Here is a 23,502-nt window from a genome sequence, read left to right on the forward strand (position 1 = left end):
TTGGTTTCCGAATGTTATCTTTCGAACCATGTGTCCAACTTTTACCTCACTTTATTTGACAAATCCCCGTAGAATGATGAACACCCCTAATGATTTGGGGTTAACAGATTAAGGGTAAAGGTCACAACAACTATTGATAGACTTATTAATATTTTCATAAAATTTGTCTACATGCAAATATTTTTGTTTTCATCTTTAATTTTTTTTATAGCGCCACAGTTGTAAAACAATACAATGAATATTGGGTAGATGTACGCTCGCCGAATGTAACAGGAATCGGATTTCAAGGTAATCATTTCTTTATTGATTAATATATTGAAAAGGTATCCTGTCAATTTCACTTACTACTAAATCCAAATCGTCAAAGATGAAAAATAGAAAAAAATACAAACAGAGTCCGACAATAAACAAAATAAAGTCATTTGAGAAAAAGTGATGCACAAAAATTTTTATAAGTTAGCTAATCATGCATACACTGTTGTTTTCATTAAAAAATAACACCTCACATCTCAGTCGATTTACTAATTTAAAAATCGGTGTTTACAGTAGTTGCCTAAGTTCATTTCACTTATCTTAAATGCATTGAAAGGTTTGCTGTATCTGTAATCAGCAGATAAACCGAGTGTCAGTTGGTCTAATCATGTAATTATCAAAATATATAGACACTGATACATTGTCCCTGTATAACGTGAAGTAAACATATATGTAAGATAAACTACGTTTTATTTATTCGTTTAAGATTTTCTAAGAAGTATAGCCCTTTTTTTCCCGGAATGCATGAAGGACCCACATTAAGTTGTGTTGATGAAACAAATTAGTGTATTTTAGTGAGGCTTTAATTCATTTATTTTAAATGTTGTTTTCATAGGACAGCGAGGAATTTTGTGCCAGCTTTACAACGATCCATTTAACACAGGAATCCAACAGGAAGTCATCAGATTACTGCAGCAGCAGCAGCAACAACAACAACAACAACAACAACAACAACAACAACCACAACAACAACAACCACAACGCACAGCTGGATAATTGATTGATCAAAATGAGGACTAAAGATGTATAGGAAATTTGGCAAACAAATAACGATTGCGTTTTAAAGACATACTACATAGATTAAAACGGATTAGAATATTGGTTATTTAATTGTAATGAATGCTAAAATTGCTTACAGATGAATCAGTGCTTTTAAACTTGATCTGAAAAAGAACATTTAAAATATGTTCATGTTGATTCTGTATAATAGGAATTTATTAAAAAAATATATTAAAGTAATGAACACTTTAGACAAAAACGGCCAATACGATGTACGTGCGGAACCCTGATTTTTTTTTTCTTTTTAAAAAAAAAACAACATTTTTTTTCTATATAAAAGTTCTACCAAATATGCTACTTATATGCAATCTCCACAAATCTCTGATGAAATTCTGTAATCACCATTTTGTACTTGCATCCGGATCACGTGGTCAAAATTACATCCTCGTCTGTTTGGTGATAACACTTGGTCAATTACGGTACGGGTGCAATGACTAAAGTTTATTTTAATGACGCAGTTTTTATATTTATGAAGTATATTATTGGAAATGACGAGTCTTGTTAGGCAGGGTATTATATTTGTTTAAGTTTTAACAGTACAATTATACTTATTTGTGTTTCAATAAACGCAATTTTAGGTTGAAAAAAAAAATGTTTTATATGTATAAAATAAAACTTTAAACTTTTAAGTTCTTGTTTTTTAAAAGCATGTTCCAACCATGTCAAACATCAAAGCATAGAGAGCTATATTTCATTTGACTTTACGTCGGAAAATGTTTGCCAATAACTGCAAGAATATGAGCGCTTTTCTGGATTTACCTTTTTAATATAGTGTTAAACAATTCAAAAGAGAAAACGAAATGGCCTGACTTGAAGATAGAAAAAACGAAAATGAAATATCAATGGCACACAGCAATCATCGACATTAAAGTCACATGACTTATAATAAGCTCAGTCTATCGTTTAATGTTTTTTGAAAATAAAGTGATGTTTTTTTTTTATGAAAACTTATAATAAAATAATTTTTCTAGAATTTCGATTATCTGTAATGCTGTGTTTATAAAAAATAACCAAAAACATAAACGAAACAATAACAAAGAATACCGTTTATGAAAGCAAGCACAAGAAAAACCTGGTGAAATGAAATCTGTAGTCCTACACTCTGATATTTAATATGTATATAATCAATTTTGATTCGAAGACATGTAATGGTTACAGCATTCAACACAACTCTGCAGATCTAAGGAATGTGTTTAGGTTTGTAGATTGGTGGTTATAAGGAATAGATATACAAGGTAATGCAGCGACCATATTTTCTTTTCTCTGACATACAATGCAGTATACTTCGTCGCCACCGTCTGATCAGTATACCTCTGTCAAGCGTTCTACGACTTTAATCGCAGGCGAGGTAAAACGTTTTGTGTGATAAAATGGAATGAATCATTATATTGGTCCAATTTTTGGTGTTAGATATGAGATGAACAGGGTAAACTTAATCCTGTGGTGGAGAGTCGTTTCATTGGCAATCATACTAAATCTTCTTAAATTTATAAATATGCCCTGAACTGTTTGTCCGACAGAAAATAATCCAACAGTTCCTTGAGAAAGTAACTGGCATAGATGTTTCTGGTTATTCAGTGTGTTCAACATTAAACTAATATTTGTAACTTCATAAGACTTTTGCAATTTAGCACCTGAAATGTTGTAAAACCAGACCTGTTTAATTTTAAAGAATGTATGTTGACCTGGTTTTTAGCTCACCTGGCCCTTTTCGCATCACTTGGCGTCCGTCGTCCATCGTCGTCGTCGTCCGTTAAATTTAACAAAAATCTTCTCCTCTGAAACTACTGGGCCAAATAAAACCAAACTTGGCCTAAATCGTCCTTATGGTATCTAGTTTAAAATTGTATCCGATGTATCCGATGACCCCGCCCACGAGTAAAGATGGCCACCATGGCTAAAAATAGATCATTGGGGTAAAATGCAGTTTTTGGCTTATATCTCTGAAACTAAAGCATTTAGAGCAAATATGACATTGGTTCAAATGTTCATCAGGTCACGATCTATCTGCCCTGATATTTTCAGACTCATTAGACAACCCGTTCTTGGATTGCTGCCCCTGAGTTGGTTATTTTAAGGAAATTTTGCAGTTTTTGGTTATTATCTTGAATATTATAATAGATAGAGATAAACTGTAAACAGCAACATTGTTAAGCAAAGTAAGATTTACAAATAAGTCAACATGACCAAATTGTCAATTGATCCCATAAGGAGTTATTGCCCTTTAAAATTTTCACAATTTTTCGTAAATTTTTGTAATCTTTTACCATTATCTACTCCTCTGAAACCTCTGTGCCAAATTAACCCAAACTTAACCCTAAATCATCCTAAGGGTACCTATTCTTGAAAATGTATCCGATGACCCCCCTTATCAACCAAGATGGCCGCCATTGTTAAAAATAAAACATAGGGGTTTACTATAAAAGTCTATGGGAAAATTGTAAAAAAAAAAAATTCAAATGGTCACAACTTGAAAACTGATTTAAATAATGATAAGGGATCTTCAGTAACTATTGTAAGACTATGATGGGATGACCTGCTTTTAATTTAACTACTGGGCCAAATTAAACTAAACTTGGTCTAAATCATTATTGGGGTATCTTATACTATTTATTATGATTTTAACCTTATTTAACATGATTTCCAAAACCACAGTAGATACAGGTGAGCGACACAGCCTCTTGAGAGCCTCTAGTTTTTTTGTTATTTTTGGTGGCTATCTCATTGATGTGTAATACCTGACATCTTCCTTTAGTCATAAACTATCCTCTATTATAGCAAAAAGTAAAATAACAAAAATACATAACGCCAAAGAAATTTCAAAACGGAAAGACCTTTATCAAACTGCAAAATCAAAGCTCAAACGCATCAAATGAATGAAAAACAAACGTCATATTCTTGACTTGGTAATGGCATGTCCTTATGAAGACAATTGTAGATTAAACCTGGTTTTATTTCTTGCGAAACCTCTCACTTGCATGACAGTCGCATAGAAGAGTACATGTGATTTATCATTATTAAAGAGACAATTACTAGTCAGACAAATAGTCGTAATGATCTGTTAGGAACTTTCCGTATACTTTTCCCAAATAAGTCTCGAACAATCTCCTTACTTACAGATACCTAAAAAAGCTTGCAGTTCAAGGCTAAAATTTTATTTACATGATTTAGCAGTATTGTGATTTTTTTTATTATAATTAAAGTAACTGATCTGCTTCCTGAAAAAATGAAATTCTCATCTTTGGAAAATATTTAACGTTTTACTCAGTGCCAGCACTCATTTACACACTGAGTAAGACGGTGACACAATTTGACCCAGATCTGGCTTCTTTCCAAATGCAATTAAGGATTACAACCTCTTATCTACGGATAACATTACCAAGATGAAACTCGTGAAAAAAACAGCTAAATTATTCACACAAGTTGTAAGGGGGTCCTAAGTTGACCTTTACACACGCGCGATGTCGTAATATCCATGGACGTAATATCGCATACAATCAAGATTGATACCCACTCAAAATGTTTTTAAATGGTTTAGATATATAAATCCAATGATCCCTATAAAGAGTCTATTGACTATGCCCAACGCTAGATTTTCTTAAAGCGATCCCTTGGCTATCAAGATACATGGCATTAATGGCGACCATAGATCCAAATAAGGAGATGACGTAACTAATGTTGTTATAATTTGTGTCAAATCCCTTTTGTTACTTTTGCAAACAGAATATGTTTAAACTAATCCAAATAAATACTAAAAAAGCTAAGAGAAAAATAATAGAATAGGTCTGTAGATAGACGAAAAATTACACAAATAAAATGAGTTGAAAAAAAAAATCGGTAAATAGTAGAATTTTTATTTAGGTAGATTTTTTTAGATATACGGAACAAATGCACTGAAATATATTCTCACGTGATATAAACTCATCATAAATAGCAGGAAAACCACAGTGTGGTTAATATAATAAATTATATTATATCAAGTGAATCCAAATATGGATTATATAGGTCTTTTATAGTAAAGGAACCCAAAAATAAACTATACATTAAAATGTAAAAAGAATAAAACATGACAAACGAAAAGTTCTTCATTGAAAAATAGGTGTTTTCGGTGTATTGGTGACTTTATTTCCGTACATTTGATTTCTACTTTTAATTTGGAAATTGTATATACATGAATATAATTCTAGTAAACATAATATACATAGAAAATTGTTCCCTTCACATGTAGACTCCTTAATACAATATTTGTTAGATTGGCTTTCCTTGTGTTTTTACTGTTACTCCGAAATGGTTTATTCGAAGATTTAAACGTTTTATATGTTTGCGGGCACTGACGATAGTATTTAAAACTGAAACTATGTATTTAAAACAAGTGTAATGTGTGATTTATATTTGATAAACTAGGCTAAACATTTTTTTTATTATTGTAAAGTACGAAACATGGATCGGTCATTAAAATGACATGTCTGACTCATGTCTTGTTTTAAATTTATTGGAAAAATAAGGATATGCATTCACGATATAATGTTTTTAAATGACATGCTAGTTTTTTTAACAATCATATACATATTTATTTTATAAATATTGTTTTCGTCTGCTTTAGTAGGTGCTTTTCAGTGTGAATGTTAGAACGGCGTTTGTTTATTGTGTAACATTTATTTTTGTATATTTTAGTATGTTGTTCTTGCATGGTCAGTAACGAGACATGTTTTCCCGGAGAAAAAACTTGTGTTGCAATTAGTTGCAAGTTATTAACTATATTGACTAGACAATTAACCTGCTACTACTTATAAGAAATTATGTCGTCCTATACTTTAATATAGGTTGCTGAACTAAAAAACAGACTCATTTATACATATATTATTTTCTTATTGAAACTAACGACTAAACAAAGGTTGAGCGTGAAACCTATGGATATTTTAAAATGCTAAAAGATGGTTAATCTTTTTCGTTAGTTGTTTGGGTTAACCATATCAAATAAATCGTACACGTGCAGTTTATTTTATGGTGTACTATTTTGAGTTTGCAAAGTTAGAAGCGCAACTTTGTATACATTTCTGTAAATTAAGCAAATGACAACAACATTTCTGTAAATTAAGCAAATGACAACCCACCGATAAATTCAAAATCTATATTGACCGTTGTAACAAACCGGTCGATGCAGTAAACCTTATGCCAATAATTGTTATGTCAATTACTAGTATTAAACTAACTAAGGTTTTCGACTTTCTTTTAAGTGTAACTGAATGAAACATCGTGTTTACCTCGCATTATAGCCAAACCGCCTCGAAGGTCTCTGAATATCGTGCTCTCTTCAAAATAGAGGGTTTGTTTTGTTCGATGCCCGACCGGGTCAACTAAAAGACTTAAAAAGTGTTTGTCGTTTTCTAATAAGCACGTGACATTTAAGGGTAAGATCAAAGACTGACCGGCTCGAAGACAGAATAATGTGTTATGTAGGGTGACATGTCTCTTTGCGGACTGTCATCTTTCGAAATAGTACATTTAAAATCCGGCTCCGCGTGTCGATCTTGTACAAGGAGAAATAATATTCATATCATAATTAGCATATTTTCGTCCTGATATGCATGTGATATTTGTATTGAACTTAAAAAATAACAAGCACTCCATCTCAATATAAACTACATTATTTACATCTCATTTTATTTTCTCATGATTAAACAGAGTTATCGTTCTTTGAGCAGAAGAAATAAATCTAAATATCTGTAAGGATGATATTGGAGCAAACGTTGTATTACTCAATTGTTAAACCTAGGTCTGAGTCATTTGTAATTTTGGAACAATAACAAATGTTCACACTAATTTTATCATTAAAGCATTTAAATGTTCTGAAAATTATTTTTGAAAACATTTCGACTAAATAACAATTTAGTTGAAAAATAAGAGGCAATCATTATCACTTTTGAATGTCTTAACAAAATCTTTTTTCGAATAATGCAATTAAAGCCATGACGTTTCTAAGTAGTAAATTTTTTGTCTGATGAAGTAGTGGTTAGATGTTTTGTCATTTTTTTGTACGCAAGTGAACGAAAAGTAATACATTTAGACGAACAAACTGTAAAATACTGACAATGCCGTGAAAGTTTTTAAATGTTGGTGCTCGTATTGATATAAAAGTAACACCCCATTAAAAAAGACAGAAAAAAAACATTAGAAAAAGACCATCACCAACTTCCCGTTGGAAAATATACAAACAAAAAGTAAAATAACAAAAATAACGAACTCCAAGGAAATTCAAAACGGAAAGTCCTTCATCAAATGGCAAAATCAAAAGCTCAAACACATCAAACGAATGGACAACAACTGTCATATTCCTGACTTGGAACAGGCGTTTCCTTATGTAAAAATGGTGGATTAGACCTGGTTTTATAGCTAGCTATAAAACTTTTCATTTGTATGACAGTCATATAGAATCATATAGAATCCATACTTCAAGACCATCATGTATTATTTGTGAAGTTGATACGGAATATTTATAAACAAGGTCTTGGTATCGTTCGATGAAATGTTTTTAGAAAAGAGACGAGACGTTCTTTGACATAGCCCTGGTTCATCAACTTTCTGCTCAGACACTGGTGACGTTTTATAAAGTCTGAGTAGCAGCTGCAAACTCTTGAATATCGAATAAGCTGGAAAATGTATATCCCATATGCAGATGAAGTTGGTATATGACTGCTAAGATGGGGAAATTTATAATTTCAATATTAAAATCATCTCGCGTTTGTCATAGATACTGGTACTCAGATGAATACTTATGTCAAATTCGATGTATAAGTCTAAAAATAAGACGGAGGAAGCCGTGTCTGTTGATTCTTTAATTTGTAGTTCTGGAGGATATATTAATCAGAAAAGTTTGGATTGTTAATGGACAGAATATCATCAATATATCTGAATGTGAAATTAAATGATCTGGCTTCTTTGAACTTCTTGTTTTTGATAAGAGTCTGAAGGATCTCTGACTCTTATGAAAATAAGAATAGGTCGGCAAGAAGAGGCGCACAGTTCATTCCCATAGGGATGCCGACAATTTGTTGAACAAGTCTACCTCCAAATTCAACAAATATGTTGTCAATAAGAAACTCCAGCATACTGATCACTTATTCCTCTGCGTAGCATGTTTTACCTTTTTATTCACTATTAACAAAATATGCTGTATGGTATCCCAGAGCAATAATAATTTATAGCGTCTTAGAATTAATGTTAGAGAAAGATCGAGATTTAAAATTACTCAGAAGTTCTTTAGAGTTTTTTAGAATGCACATATGTTTAAACCCACTACGTGAGTAAATAGTTTCACTGTAATACTGAAGACCCTCTTTCACTGCGGACAACATTTTTTGTCAATAGTCAATTCCTTTGTAGAACATGCAGACAAAGCAGTCACAAATGTGGTGGCGGTATGCCGTACATACTACACGGGCGTTCTTTAGAACGAAATTTTTAATTCTTCTACATTCAAGTCCGTGCGCTCCACTGAGAGTCATATAGTAAACAATCATATCATAACCATATCACAGCTTAAGTGATCTTCTGAACATTTGAAGGTCCTTACTATGTATTGGTTACCTAAACTACACAAAAAAACAGTAAAATATCGTTTCATCTCGGCCTCTAGTTAGTGTTCTTCAACTGATCTTTCAGTGCTTTTAACTAGTTCCTTAACTGCTATCAAAGAACTTATCATTAACTGGCTCATTAACTTTTGTAATAAAATATATGAAAATAGTGGAATTAACTATTTTTGGCGTGTAAAACATTCTTTTGATGTTTTAGATAAATTATGGGTTTCTGTTGTTCCATTGCTTTCCTGTTGTAGTTGATGTGTTTCCTTCGGTTTTAGTTCGTTACCTAGATTTGTTTTCTCTCAATCGATTTATGACTTTTGAACAGCGATATACTACTGTTACCTTTATTTCTTTGCTGGTCCGTTTGATTCTGTTGACAGTTTTGACTTTTTACACTACACTACCACAAAATCTTATCAAACAAAAGTTTTCTATTTAATCAAATGGTCGTTTGGTAAATCTGAATGCAAATATATTTGCTGCAACTCATTTAAAGCCTTCTTCTCTGATGAGAAAGGCAAATATGCTAGATATACTTACTGGAGGTGTGATGAGATGATTGAAGCTGTTAATTTTCTCCTTGATTATATTTATGAACGTTTCGGCAATAAAGTTTATCGACAGGTTGAAGGTATTCCTATGGGCACTAATTGCGCCCCTTAAATAGTAGACTTGTTGTTGTATTATTATGAATCACAATTTATGACCAAACTCAGTAAAGAGCTGTTTAAATTGCATTCAATTGATAAATTTAACAACACTTACCATTATCTTTATGATATTTTTCCGTTAAATAATCAAGAATTTTCTAAATATACTGCCGAAATTTACCCAAAGGAACTTATTTTAAATAAATCAAAGATCTGTACTTATTGTCTTTTTGTTGTAGGGATGTATAAGTATCCTGCAACGTCCGCTCTGTGTTTTTGTTGTATGTATATCTGTTTGTGTCCATCTGATGAGTTAAGCCTTTTCAACTGATTTTTATAGTTTGTTATTATGTTGTACTGTTACACCACTGTTCCAGGTTAGGGGGAGTGTTGGGCGCCCGCTAACATTTTTAACCGTCACATTCTGTATATGCCTGTCCCAAGTCAGGAGCCTGTTAATCAGTGGATGTCGTTTGTTTCTGTGTATCATATTTGTTTTTCGTTCATAATTTTGTACATAACTTAGCCCGTTAGTTTTCTCCATGGAATTGTTTTACATTTGACATTTCGGGGCCTTTTATAGCTGAAAATGCCTTATGATGTTGCTTATTGTTGAAGGCCGTACGATGACCTATAGTTGTTAATTCCTGCGTCATTTTGGTCTCTTGTGGAGAGTTGTCTCGTTGGCAATTATATCACATCTTCTTATTTTTATATTAGATGAGCCGGCAATGCACCGTTGTTTGTGAACATTTTGAATTGCTTCATATCTCTCTGTTGGCTTGGTTTTTTATGGATGACTACATGCACAGTATGGGTTTGGCTCATGTTTAAAGGCTCTATGGTGACCTGTAGTTGGTTTACCGCTGGTGGATAAGTAATTCAATGGTTTTATACCGTATCTACTTATTTTTATAAGTATAAACACAAAACAAATCGGAATTTTTTTTATAAAAGTAGTAAATTCCGAGACTCACTCGTAAATATTAGGCAATGACTTCATGCTCTCATATCCATCCGTGTAAATTTATCATTGACATGCATGCACACAATTTCATTAATAATAACCGAAAAACTATCGCAAAGTCTTGAACGATTAGAAATAACTTTATTTACTACTTCAATTTCTTAACAAAACATTGTTTGAACATTAAGAACACAAATTACTGATAAAAAGAATAATGGCATTTTAATTTGCGAGCTCGCTTCATATTCTTGCTGATAAAGTCATCATCAAAATAAAAAAATGTCATTATTGAAATTCTATATAAATGGCATTCGTGCTAGACGAGTGTCATTAACCTACGTCACTCTCTAATTCATGTCAAGTGTAGATAAAGCGTGAAACTGTCACGCAGCTTTAAATTTAGAGATTTAATAAGTTATTTTAAGTAGTGAGTTAAACAGAAAATTTAAAAATAGTAATGCGTCAGTGTTTTCTTTATATAGAGAGAGTATCTATTTCAGTTATTTGTCTTGTTAAGCGAAATGTGTTTTATGCAAAAGATAACACGCGTACGAAAGATGACTAAATATATACTTGAATATAAAATAAACTTGTTTCAAAAAAAAAAAGAAGATTTGTACCTTTTCCAATGAGAAAACAAATACCAAAGGATAAAATTGGTGTCCGTAATACCCCATTGGCAATCATAGTTATGCCAACGTCACACCAAACTCGTTCTCACTACTTTCTGGATAATGTAACCATACTGCCTTAAACTGTGTATAAACGGAGTGGACGTAGTAGCAACTTTTTACGGTCTGTTTACGAACTTAATGGACGGGTTTGATCTGGAATGGTGCTCAAGAACTTTGTGTCTGCTAAAAATTTCCAGGAAACCATCTTATTTTGCAAATAGACGCAGTGTCAACGTACTTTAAACGAAACAGACGTATTACAAACGGAATTAACGTATCGGGGAAGTGCTATGACGTGGTGTGGTCGGGCGTGCATTGGATGTATGCGTGCACACAGATCGAGTCCGTTTGTAGCACGTTCATCCCGTTAACGCACAGACCCAACTCGACCTCATTATGTCCTTAGAGCGTCTTTATTCTGTCTAAATACGAACAAAACAAAAATATCAAGTCCTGAGTAAGTTAGCTACACATGTTTACATGGTTCTAAACGTTCGCAGTAGGTTCTCTTTACGCTCTACTCGTTTTGAGTACGTTTATTGCGTTCTTACGAAGTTCTTGAAACGTTCACTCCGTCTGAAGTACAATCAGACAAGGTATCATGGTATACAAAGAGGCTGTTTACTCACTGGTTCATCATTTGGTTATTTATATGCCCAGAAACATGGATTACTTTGTAGCTCTGGGGGGACTGGGAGTAGCTTCTGTGAATGTGATCACAGTTCTAGTTTGTATAGATTTATTTATTTCCATGCTGTACTTTAGCTTATAACATTGAAAAAGAATATCACCATAGCATCATGGGTATCAAACGGAATAGAACGCCCTATTGACGACATGAGGCGTAGTCAGATAATTTAACTGTATGTGAACTTGGTGGTCGAGTTAGGAACTAGTTAGTACGGATTTCGACATACAAGGAACGAATCAGAACTAGTTACAAACCGGTTTAAACGGACTACAGACGGACTTGGACTGTTTGGAAACAGTATCCTCATCATTGTATCAGATCTGAAGTGGATATAAACGAACTTTAAACGGGATAAAGACGAGATGGACGTATCTAGAACTGTTTACGAACTAACTAGAGTCCCATTATAGACATTATCCGGTCAAAGCTATACGTTCTATCAGTACCAAAACCCGTTTTACGTACTTCTAAGGAAGGGTTCGGTTTAAGAGCATCCGTTGTTCGACCTGTTAGTCAAATACGTTTTGTTTAAATATACTTTTTCACTATTTTGGTCTTTTGGAAAATGTTGTTTGTGCTGTATTTAGACCCATCTACCAAGAAATTTGTTTTGCATGCACATGTACAAAAATTGCGGTTTTTATTCAACGCAATCATAGGTTTGAACGTTGTTTTCAATTAAGACTTGTATATATATATATGTATATACAAGTCTAAATTGAAAACAACGTTCAAACCTATGATTGCGTTGGATAAAAACCGCAATTTTTATACGTGTGCATGCAAAACAAATTTATATATGTATATATATATATATATATATATATATATGTTCCAGGCATTTATACAGACCGCGAATCAATTATGCAGACTTCTTCAGATCTGCAGTAATCATTACGAATTTACAGACACATACGGTTTCGCTAAAATAACTTTACGATGCATTTCAACCTCATTTAATTATACATAGAAATGAGCAAAATCCTATCAACTTGAAGCGACCGACATATAAAAATATATCAATTCGGGTCTGAAAACTAAAGAGAAAACATGCATTGTAACAAGTTCATTAATGGCATTCAAAGGAGTTGAAATTGCGTTTAGATACATATAGTCATTCAAACTCATTGTTCATTTGATTTAAGCATTTATATCATGCCAAAATGATAAATTAGATGATGTTGTCAGGTATGTAAAACTTTGACTCTTCAAATGAACATCACAAACAAAAAGGGTCAATCAAATTGATTGTTGCCTATCACGAGGAAAAAATATCTTAATCAAAATAAATGCTTGTGATCACGAGAAAAAATTAATCAGTTTGAAAAAAAAATAAGGAAAACGAAAAGTTAAAATAATACGTATTTTCTAAAACAAAAAACGATAGCTTGACTGTTTGCAAAGAAGGTCAAATATCTTGAATAAAGCAGTTATAACCTGTAACTATATTTGCTGAGACAAACTGTTCAAACTTTATATTACTGAGCGCAAATACCATTTTCCTTTATAAGAGTTTTTTTCTAGGAACATGTTTTTGTCCGACTTTATTAAAAAGAATCTATTTATTCAATTATACATTATACATAGGGAAACAAGAAAAAAAATTTCCTCTAATTGTCAATGGAAACAAACTATTCTTTACTTCTCTTCTGAAACAAATGTTGTTGTTATTTTCTAATGAAATTTATAAGCAGACATTCATTTATCAAACAAAACATACACCTCCCCACCTAACACAAGATGAATGGTCGGTGCCTTATAATTCTTGACCAGCAGCAGTTCCTACATGAACTGTATTCCACTTTCGGTACACATGCAGTTTTATCAATGTTTCTAAACAGCATTGCCAGAACATATTTCCATATCTTCTAATGCAAGGACAATAAAACGAACAACACAGGGAGAATACTGAGGAGACAAAAAACTCCAGCAGAGACATACAACAACATAACCTTAAAAAAACTCCCAGTTAGACAATCCTCAAAACTGATTATGAAAGATTGAGCAACACAAATCTCACCAAACAGTGCTATGTTCTTAGTTAATACAAAATCGTTATAATATTAAATTATGAAATAGATTGCGTACTATTCTTCGAATAAATATATAAATATAATTGTTAATATAAAAAGAGATGTTGGATAACCATGCATGAAACAGCAACTAATCGACACAAAACCCCAAAATATATCTTGTAAATAAGAGGTCAACGAGTTTTTATCAATATGCATTTATGTTTAGTTCTAAATCGCCGAGTGTAAAATAATCGTATGGAAAATTGATAATCGAGACTAGCATCATAGAACTGTCATCCTGACACTATTCCTTTATATTTGACGTATTAAACGGTTATTGATGTGTTAAGTCGGTCGGTTATATCACAAGCTAATCAAAGGTCAGAAGGACTTTTATGTAAAGTTTGTGCGTTAGTGAACCAATTTAGACATCAATGACCTCTAAAACACGTGTTTGATCCTAGTAAGGCTTATAATTCAAAATCCAAACATGTTATCCTTTCAATCTCAGCTTTCGAATCGCGCATGAATATATCACATTGAAATCGGCGTAGCGTTAACATAAGGTACGAAAGTAGTTTTGGCAAAATTGTTTATAGAAGTGTAAACCAAGGGAAAAAATTCTAACGGACCAATCTTATTCAAGTATTTATCAATATGCAAAATGTTATAACAATTACGAAATAACATTAGGCAATCACTGTGGAGGTTCCTGACTTTGAACAATTCGAACGAAGTGGCAGATGTAATAAGGAAGTAATAATTATTATTTGTATAGGCGACAATGTTAGCTTTTTAGGCTTGAAAAAAATGTTCATTTTAACACTTTTGTGTGTAAATAATTCTGCAAAACACATAATGGTACGCATCTTTTTTTAATGAAAAATTACATTTAAAAAAGGGTACTTTGTTCCGGAATTTTTGAAGTAATATGAATAAAAATCACCCCTTGCGCCAATAGCCGATATTTTTTCTCACTATTTCAATTTCCTTTTCAAATAAACAGGGCATCAGAAAATAAATTTACTTCTAGTTATTATCTAGCGCCCGTCATCTTTTTTTACTTCATTTCAACCAGAGGTATGAACTATAAAAAGGTATATTCGTACACAGGAGAACGTACAGTACAAATCAGTTACAAAAAGGCACTTACTACTCTTTTATGACGGAAATTTATCATAGACAACAAAAACACAGGGAAAGATGAAAGTAAATCAATATAACATGATCAGAATGCTTGAAGATACTGAAAGCAAACTCAAAGTACTGAACCTGCTGATATGAAATCATGAGGTCTTACATTCTAATGTTGACGGCTGTATTTAATTTTTGTCCTCAAAGTAACAACTTACAGTGTTACTCCAAGGTATATTAGCAATAGAACGTGCTTAAAAATCAGCTTACAAAAAGCACCAAATAATCTATTATAACGAAAATCTATGATAGACAACAATAACACAGGAAAACGTAAAGTTAATCAATACAACATGGTCACAGAATACTTGAAGTTATCGAGAGCAAATCAAAAGTACTTAACCTGTTGATATCAAACCATGCAGTCTTAGGTTATAATATTGACGGCTGTATTTAGTTTTGAGTAGATAAAAGAAGATGTGGTATGAGTGCCAATGAGACAACTCTCCATCCAAGTCACAATTTATAAAAGTAAACCATTATAGGTCAAAGTACGGTCTTCAACACGGAACCTTGGCTCACACCGCACAGCAAGCTATAAAGGGCCTCAAAAATTACTAGTGTAAAACCATTCAAACGGGAAAACAAACGGTCTAATCTATATAAAAAACGAGAAACGAGAAACACTCATGAACCACATCAACAAACGACAACTACTGAACATCAGATTCCTGACTTAGGACAGGTGCATTCAATTGAAGCGGGTTTAAAATGTTCATAAAATAATAACTTATGGTGTTACTCCAAGGTATATTAACAAGAGAACATGCTATAAAAATCAGTTAACAAAAAGCACTTTTAATTATCCATATAAACAGAAATCTATGAAAGCCAATTAAAACACGGGAAAAAGTAAAGTTAATCAATACAACATGTTCGAAGAATGCTTGGAAATACCAAAAGTCAATTCAAAGAACTTAACCTGATAAGAAATCATGCGGTCTTAGACTCTAATGTTGACGCCTGTATTTAGTTTTCGTTTTCGACGTAACAATTTATGGTGTTACACCAAGGACCTTTACACGTTAATACATTATTCTTAACTTTTGCAAAATATTAAATTGATTACCGAGGGACGTTCATGTATACTTCATTGCATGCTTAAAACTAATCAAAATATTTGTTATCAACGTGAATGAAGATTCTCGGTACATGCATTTAGGTACATGTATATTGAACAGGGTTCGAATTGTTTGAAATACTAAGGATTTTCTGTCCCGGTAATTTATTACCTTAGCTGTATCTGGCAAAACCTTTCGGAATTGTTGGCCCTCAATGCTCTTCGCCCTTCATACTTCATTATAGCCTTTTTTTTATTATTCTAGGGTAACTGATGCGGTTTTTTTTGGTTTTATTTTTGTAGACGAAACGCACATCTTGTGTTAAAAATATAAGTCTGGGATCTTAGTTGAGTGTTTTATATAATCATTTTAATTCCAAGGTTGAGGTGTTCTGTGAGATATAAAGACGGCGGAACAAAATTCTTAGTTTAGAATTTTTAACATTTCAGTAAAAGGACTTTTGCAAAGAAACAAAGACAAATCTTCATCATGTATATTGGAAAGTATTAGATTATCCTGAAAATCTATCATATTGAACTGTAAATCTGACATTTCAGACATGTTATTCCTTTAATCACTTGCATTTTCTGATATAATTGTATTATAGATATTTTTGGAATGATGACTGTTGAGTTTCTAAAATTGAATTAACAGACCAACTTTTAACAAAACGATTTATTTGGAAAAAATAGTAGGCGTTTGATTTCATTTGATAAGTGTAATCATATTTGTTAAGATATTAATAAAAGAAGATCTAATATATAATGCATTTTTGCGACAGCAACCAATTGATACCAACAAACATAATATATATATAGTAAGACATCTAGAGATCAACCTACAGCCACCAATAATAGACATGTGGCTGAACAATGGGTTAAGGTATTGACCCCCGAGTCTAATAAAAGTTGAAGATACATTTCATGTCAAGTGAAAACGGTATAAGTTAACTGGGTATTGATCCCCGAGTCTAATAAAAGTTGAAGATACATTTCATATCAAATGAAAACGGTATAAGTTAACTGCATTATTTATCTTTTTGTTTTTAATTTTTTTTTAATGGGTCTTTAATAATTCCGTCATAGCCAATGTCTATAAGATTTCTTATTTCCGTATACAAAACCAACGTTGACTAATTGAATTTATAAATATCGTATCTATTGGAAATTGTATTCTCAACAACACAAATAACGCACAACTTCTTCACATATACAGTAGTTTCTGGTTTTTTGTTGTTGTTGCTAATCATATGTAATGACTAGTATATTTTAACCATTATAAGTTATATGGTTTGCTACTGGCCCCATACGATTCAATAGAGGTTTTATTTAGTAAAATGACTATAAGATATATTACTAACCCTATATGGATCCGTAGGGGTCAGTAGTGAACCGTATATAACGAATTTATCGCACACGGGACTTTTCCTACTAAGTTATGTATAAAAATATGCAATGAAATACAAAAACATTGATCGATGACGTCACCATTAAAAGTAAACTTGACGTCATGAACCCCATAAAAAATCTACTGACCCCCTACGGATCCATAGGGGGTCACCACGTGACGGCCTTAAACCAATCATAACGTCATAATTTACCCGAGGTACGATTAAATCTTTTAAATTAAATTACTCCACGGGTTAACATGCAGATAAAATTTCGTGTTAGTGGCTGCAATGGGACTTTCGTCCAAAAACGTAAAAAAATCCATAGTCTCAGATTTGTCAATTTCAAATTTGTCATTCGAAAATTTGATTAAAAACTGAACATTTATTAATAAGTCATTTCACTTGTTTTCAGGAGAATAATAGGCTACACTCGACTTCAGCTTCCAAAAAATTGGCAACATTTTTTTGTTTTCGGGTTGAAAATGAGGTTTTTTGAGAAAATTAAACGAATATTTATTTTCACAGAATGTGATGTTTAAAACTGGATAAATATTGTTTGTAAACATTATCTCATTTCGATCTCTTTTCAAAGATGTATATGCAATAAAAAATGTAATCCAAGAAAATACTGGAGCTAACTATACGGTATGAGTTTTTCTCTTTGTTGAAGGATTTGCCACTGGACGTTAAGCAACCAACAATCAATCAATCATTGTTGAAGGCTGTAAGGTGACCTATGATTGCTTTATCTATCTTGGTCATTTGAACTCTAGTGTAAAGTTGTCGCATTGGCAACCATTTCCCCTCTCCTTGTGTGTATATTGGTGCGTTTCTTTCGATGTTGAGTTTTTTGGGGTAAATGAAACGAATATCCATTTTCACAAAATGTGATGCTTAAAACTGCAGAATTATTATTTGTAAACTTTATCACATTTCGATCCCTTTTCAAAATGTATTTGCAATGACAAATTTACTCAAAACAAATTACTGGAGCTGACTATACGGCGTGGGTTTTTCTCATTGTTGAAGGCTGGTCTGTGACCTATGATTGCTTTATCTAGCTTCGTCATTTGAACTCTAGTGTAAAGTTGTCGCATTGGCAATCATATCCCATCTCCTTATGTTTATATTGATGCGTTTCTTTTGTTGTTGAGTATAGTTGCATTTAGAACGCTTTTATTAGAATTGTTTTAACGAAGACGGGAGATATAGCCAGAGACAATTTACTATTCATGTAGGTTGAAAGTATCATTTTCTTATTATTTCTTTAATAAAGTTAATATCACTTTTCCTTCATTTTTCTTTAATTTGATAAAAGAAAACAGATAAAAATGTCTGCCTTAGTCTATGAAGATTATTTACATATATCATATTTCGCTTTCATTTGTTTTATTAGTCGTTTGACTATCAGTTCAATAAAATTAACATCTTTTGATTAAAAAGTTCAAAGTCGTTATGATTCTTATTACAACGAAAAAAAGGCATTTATCGTTCCCATTTGGTTGATTGTCATTTTAATTATAGACGATTATACATGGATGTCCATTGATTTGTAAGATACGAAAGCAAAGAAAAGGTTAAACTTCTAAAAAAAACCAATAAGCTAAAATCAAGTGAGCGAACGATATCCTGTCCAATACATATTTACGAACATCCTGGCACCTTACAATTTGAGGAGGTATCGTAGGCTTCAATCTTTCTATTGTCTTGGGAAACTAATAGATTGAAATCACGATTATAAATCACAACTATTATTTCACTGCGATCGAAAACCACATGTCAAGGAAGCAGACACGAACTGTGTGCCGTCAAAAAACAAAATTACAGTATACATGCAGTCCATGAAATTAATACAAACAAGCTAAATTAGGTTTCTAAATTTCCCGTAATCACAAATACTCAAAAAGAGGTATACAACAGTTGGGATTCTCTGGGTTTTACCTTAAACTATATTCACAATTTTAAATCCAATTTAAAATAAAATTGTTAAAGACATCACAAAGATCTTTTATATCAAAATCTATTATGATAATCGATTTCGAACAAACAAAATTTTAGCGATTCAACAAAAAATAAAATTGATTTTAAATTTGTATTTCATATATGTCAAAAACCGAAGTTTTGTCCCAGCTTTAACTCTATCAATTAGATAGATAAACACATGACAAAATATTTATCTACTTGGTCAAAGTTCAGCTGTGACGTAAGCTTAAAATGATGTACAGTCCCTGTAACGTAAAAGTTAACACTTTTTTCATTCGGGAATCGTACGTACAGCGTTCGGGAATCGTTCGTATAGAGTTCGGTCATCGTTCGTACATCATTCGTATAGCGTTCGTACAACGTTCGGTCAGCGTTCGTTCATCGTTCGTTCATCGTATGGTAAATGTCATCGTTTAGGGTTTTGTATATCGTATGGTTCATGGTATCGTTAAGCGTTTTATTTGTCGTATGTAACATGGTATGGTTTAGCGTTTCGTTTATCGTATGGTTTAGCGTTTAGCGTTTCGTTTATCGTATAGTTTAGCGTTTCGTTTATCGTATAGTTTAGCGTGTCATCTATCGTATGGTATATCGTTTTGTTAAGCGTATGATATATGTTAGGGTTTTATTTCAGAAAGTTATTTCAATTATTATTTTGAGTTAAAATAATTTAATAAAAAAAAAATGCGGGATAAAAAAACAGTTATTGGATTGGATTGATTGATAGTTGGTTGCGTACTTGTATATCCCAAACAACCAAACGGATGCCCCACTTTGGCAAGGTTTTTTTTATACTGCCAGCCGACAGAAGACCTGTAGTGACCATATTTATATCCCCTTGTCACCCTTTGGACTTTATTAGATTGGAATGATTGGATTGGAAACATTTCACTTGTTAATTAAAGCAAATAAGTTATCTTAATTATTATATTTTTTGTTTTACACAAATTGCGTTATTCTTGATGTCTTTTTGATATTTTGATTCATTGTGTTAATAACATTTCAAATTTAGTCTTATAAAATGTTAAAAAAAAACTAACCTATTGGGGCTAAACAGTACCCTTAGTTCAATGGAACGTGAACTATCTATTTTACATAAAACTTATTTAGTCGTAAAAAATAGTATTGGTTGGAAACGTTTTATCTTGATTGAGAAACGTTTTGCAATGCAATAAACTTACTTTAAATGTACTTTAACTTAATGTAGATTTCGAACTGTATACCATTTGTTACCGATAGAAAAAAAAATCTGCAACTAATATCATTACACTATGGATTACCCTGCTATATAAAACGAAGGGGAAACATTTCCTCCCATCACATTTTGACATGAGTACATTTGTTGTAACATGAGACCAAATACCGCGAAATATATTAGTCTCTCTCTCTCTCTCTCTCTCTCTCTCTCTCTCTCTCTCTCTCTCATCCAAATATTTCCTTGATACAATAAATTATATATAATTTTCTATAAATGAGGCTTTATATGAGATACATGTTTTATATCTAAATGTATTAAAAAAAGACAAGACATCCATGGCATTTGTTCCCCTCAATGTCAGAGTCTGATATAAACCGAAGATTGCCAGGGATATATAAAAAATCGTGAAGACTTCTATGAAACCAGCGTCGCCTTCGATTGCTGCTATTGGTGTTAAAACTGTTATTTTGACTGTAAAAAGTGCTTAAGTCCATGTATGAGTAAAATACAGAATGAAAAAAAAATAACTCTACCTTTTTTTTTATATATTTATTTATTTTAGAGGTATGCTTCTGTCCAAGTTTCACAAATTTTAACGCAAATCATTTAGATCGAATCACCTAAATTAAACCATTGTTGTGACGTCATCTATTCAAGAAACAGTTGATTATTTTTCAAGAATCCACTGAAGTTTTGACCTATTTGTAATGTAACACTACTCACTATGGTTCATTGAATTGAAGAGATGAGTGAGTAGATTACATTACAAGCGAAGAAATGACTGATGTTTACCAATAAACAAATGTTGTTGACAATACAGAACACAGAAGAATTGTACGGAAGCGTATAAGCGCCACACAATTTATTTTTTTATGTTTTTTTCTTATGTTTGCGTTAACGCAAACCTTTGTGGCGCTAATACGCTTCCGTAGAACTGATAACAAAAGCACCCAGAATTTGTTTGGTTGGAAACTCAATTGAATAAAATGCTTGTTTTCTGCTCTTTGGTCGGGTTGTTGTCTCTTTGACACATTTCCGTTCTAAATTTTATTGTGTGTAGTAAAAAATGTGATTGATAACATTTTAACAGTTCACTAGCAACATTCAATGAAGGCATAAGCACTCATACCACATATTCTTATTCATAAGACACTTTATGAAAAAGATCAGATATTTGTACATGTACATAAATTTATTTCACATGATAGTTGATCCACGACTCAGTTGTGTCTTAAACAGCATTGAAATAAAAATCCTTCACACGTTACTTTGAATTCCCAAAGTTTACTTGAAGCGTTATGTTGATATTATTGCCATCCACTTGAAAGGTAGACGGTGCACTGTTTATTTGTAGTTCTGAAAGGGGTTTCTTTTGTTCTGACGGCTTACTGTTGATCGTCTGGTTGGCCTTTCGTTTCATTTCGGTGTTTGTTCTTTTATATTCGCGAACTGCCTTACTTTTGTGGCCTGTTATTTCAGATATCAGCTGTTCGTCCTGACCATCTTCATATAACCTGGTAGCAGCAGTGGCACGAAGCGAGTGGTTCGACCTGAATCCCTTTAGTCCGGCTTCTTTGCATAACCTTGCAATTGTTGCTGTCAGCATATTTATACCCACGGGCATAGCAGCAAACCAAACTTGTCCAGTCGATTTTGGTATGGGTTTCAAGTAAAAGGCATTTTTTGGTCTTTTTTCTGGGCTGAAAAATACAAAACACTTTATAATATCTTTCAAGTATAATCCAAGGACTTACTAAACCTTCCCCTTTCTTGGTTTTTTATTTACTTTTATGTGCCTATCCCATCAGGAGCCTATAGATCAGTGGTGGTCGTTGGTTCATGTCTGTCATATTCTTTTCTAAAATTGTTTTGTAATAAATTAAGACTTTAGTTTTCTTAATTGAATTGTTTGTTTTTTTTCATGTTTGGGCCTTTAATAGCCAACTATACGGTATAGGATTTTCTCGTTCTTGAATGCTGTACGATTGTCTAATTGCTTACATCCACTTTATTTGAACTTTGGTGGATAATTGTCTCATTGGCATCATACCACATCTCCTTATTCTTATTATATAGGTCCCTGTGTTTTTTTCAAGCTACAAGTTGTGCAAAATTTATTCATGAAAAATTACTTGTTTTGAGAATAGAACATGTAGGAAGAAATCTAAAAGCTAGCATTTTAAGGTAAATTGTTGACAATAAAAAAAAGTACACTGGCAATTTAATCTTTGTCGCTAAAGGAAACCTACCAATGAGATATGTAGTCTCTATAAAATTTTACAATACATCTGTCAGGATTGTCTTTGTTCTCATAAGCAAAAACCACTTTTTGCTTGCACTTCCGCGATTTCAGTCCGCCTTGGTTTGACTTGGAAACATCCTCTCTGTATACAAGGTAGGAGTCACCATTTGTATCCGTGTGCTCTGATATTTGACTGTTTTCCCAGCTTAGATCTCGATGCTCCTTTCCAGCACGAAGAGCAAAATTTAAACCAAATAAATAAATAGTCGTATCAAGGAGCTTTTGCGGAGTAGTATTTCCTAGAATTCCTTTCTCCCATAGCATGTTTTCTTCGTCGTAAGTAATTTCCTGTGCTTTTTTCTTGTGAGTTCCTAAACCAGAACTCGCTCGTTCTTTCATAGTGTGATCGAGTGTATTCTTTATTTGGATAAAACAATCTTCGTTTAGAAATTTGAAATATTTCCCCTTTCCCTCTAAATATAACTGTATGTTTATTAAAATTTCGTAAAGGGTTTGACCGGGATATTCTTCTCCGTTTTCTTTTTTGATCTCACAGATGAACCTAGAAAGAGCAAAACACAATTCATCCTTTGTCATCACTTCTAGATCTGGTGAAATAATACTTATATTAAGACTGAGATCAGCTACGGCTATGGCATTTCTTTGTGTTTTCCATGTGTTGAAAAGGTTATATGCCCACTTAATTTTCTTTTTAGTACTCTCAGCTAAACTGAAAATAAAATATTTTGATGGTGACAT

The 23,502-nt window shown here is 32.5% G+C and overlaps 1 protein-coding gene across 3 annotated transcripts in view; it reads left to right on the plus strand.

Moving 5' to 3' along the window:
• The window catches only part of LOC127720315 (putative defense protein 3), a 28,198-nt gene extending 26,477 nt beyond the window's left edge, over positions 1 to 1,721 (plus strand). For all 3 annotated transcript variants that reach the window (XM_052226888.1, XM_052226885.1, XM_052226886.1), the window contains exons 3-4: positions 212 to 288; positions 869 to 1,721. In XM_052226888.1, coding sequence (XP_052082848.1) covers positions 212 to 288; positions 869 to 1,029 — 238 coding nt within the window. In that variant the 3' untranslated portion in view covers positions 1,030 to 1,721. The remainder of the gene's footprint in view (positions 1 to 211; positions 289 to 868) is intronic.
• Positions 1,722 to 23,502: the final 21,781 nt, after the last annotated feature.

Source organism: Mytilus californianus, unplaced genomic scaffold (assembly GCF_021869535.1).
Source record: "Mytilus californianus isolate M0D057914Y unplaced genomic scaffold, xbMytCali1.0.p SCAF_11, whole genome shotgun sequence".
Taxonomy (NCBI): Eukaryota; Metazoa; Mollusca; class Bivalvia; order Mytilida; family Mytilidae; genus Mytilus; species Mytilus californianus.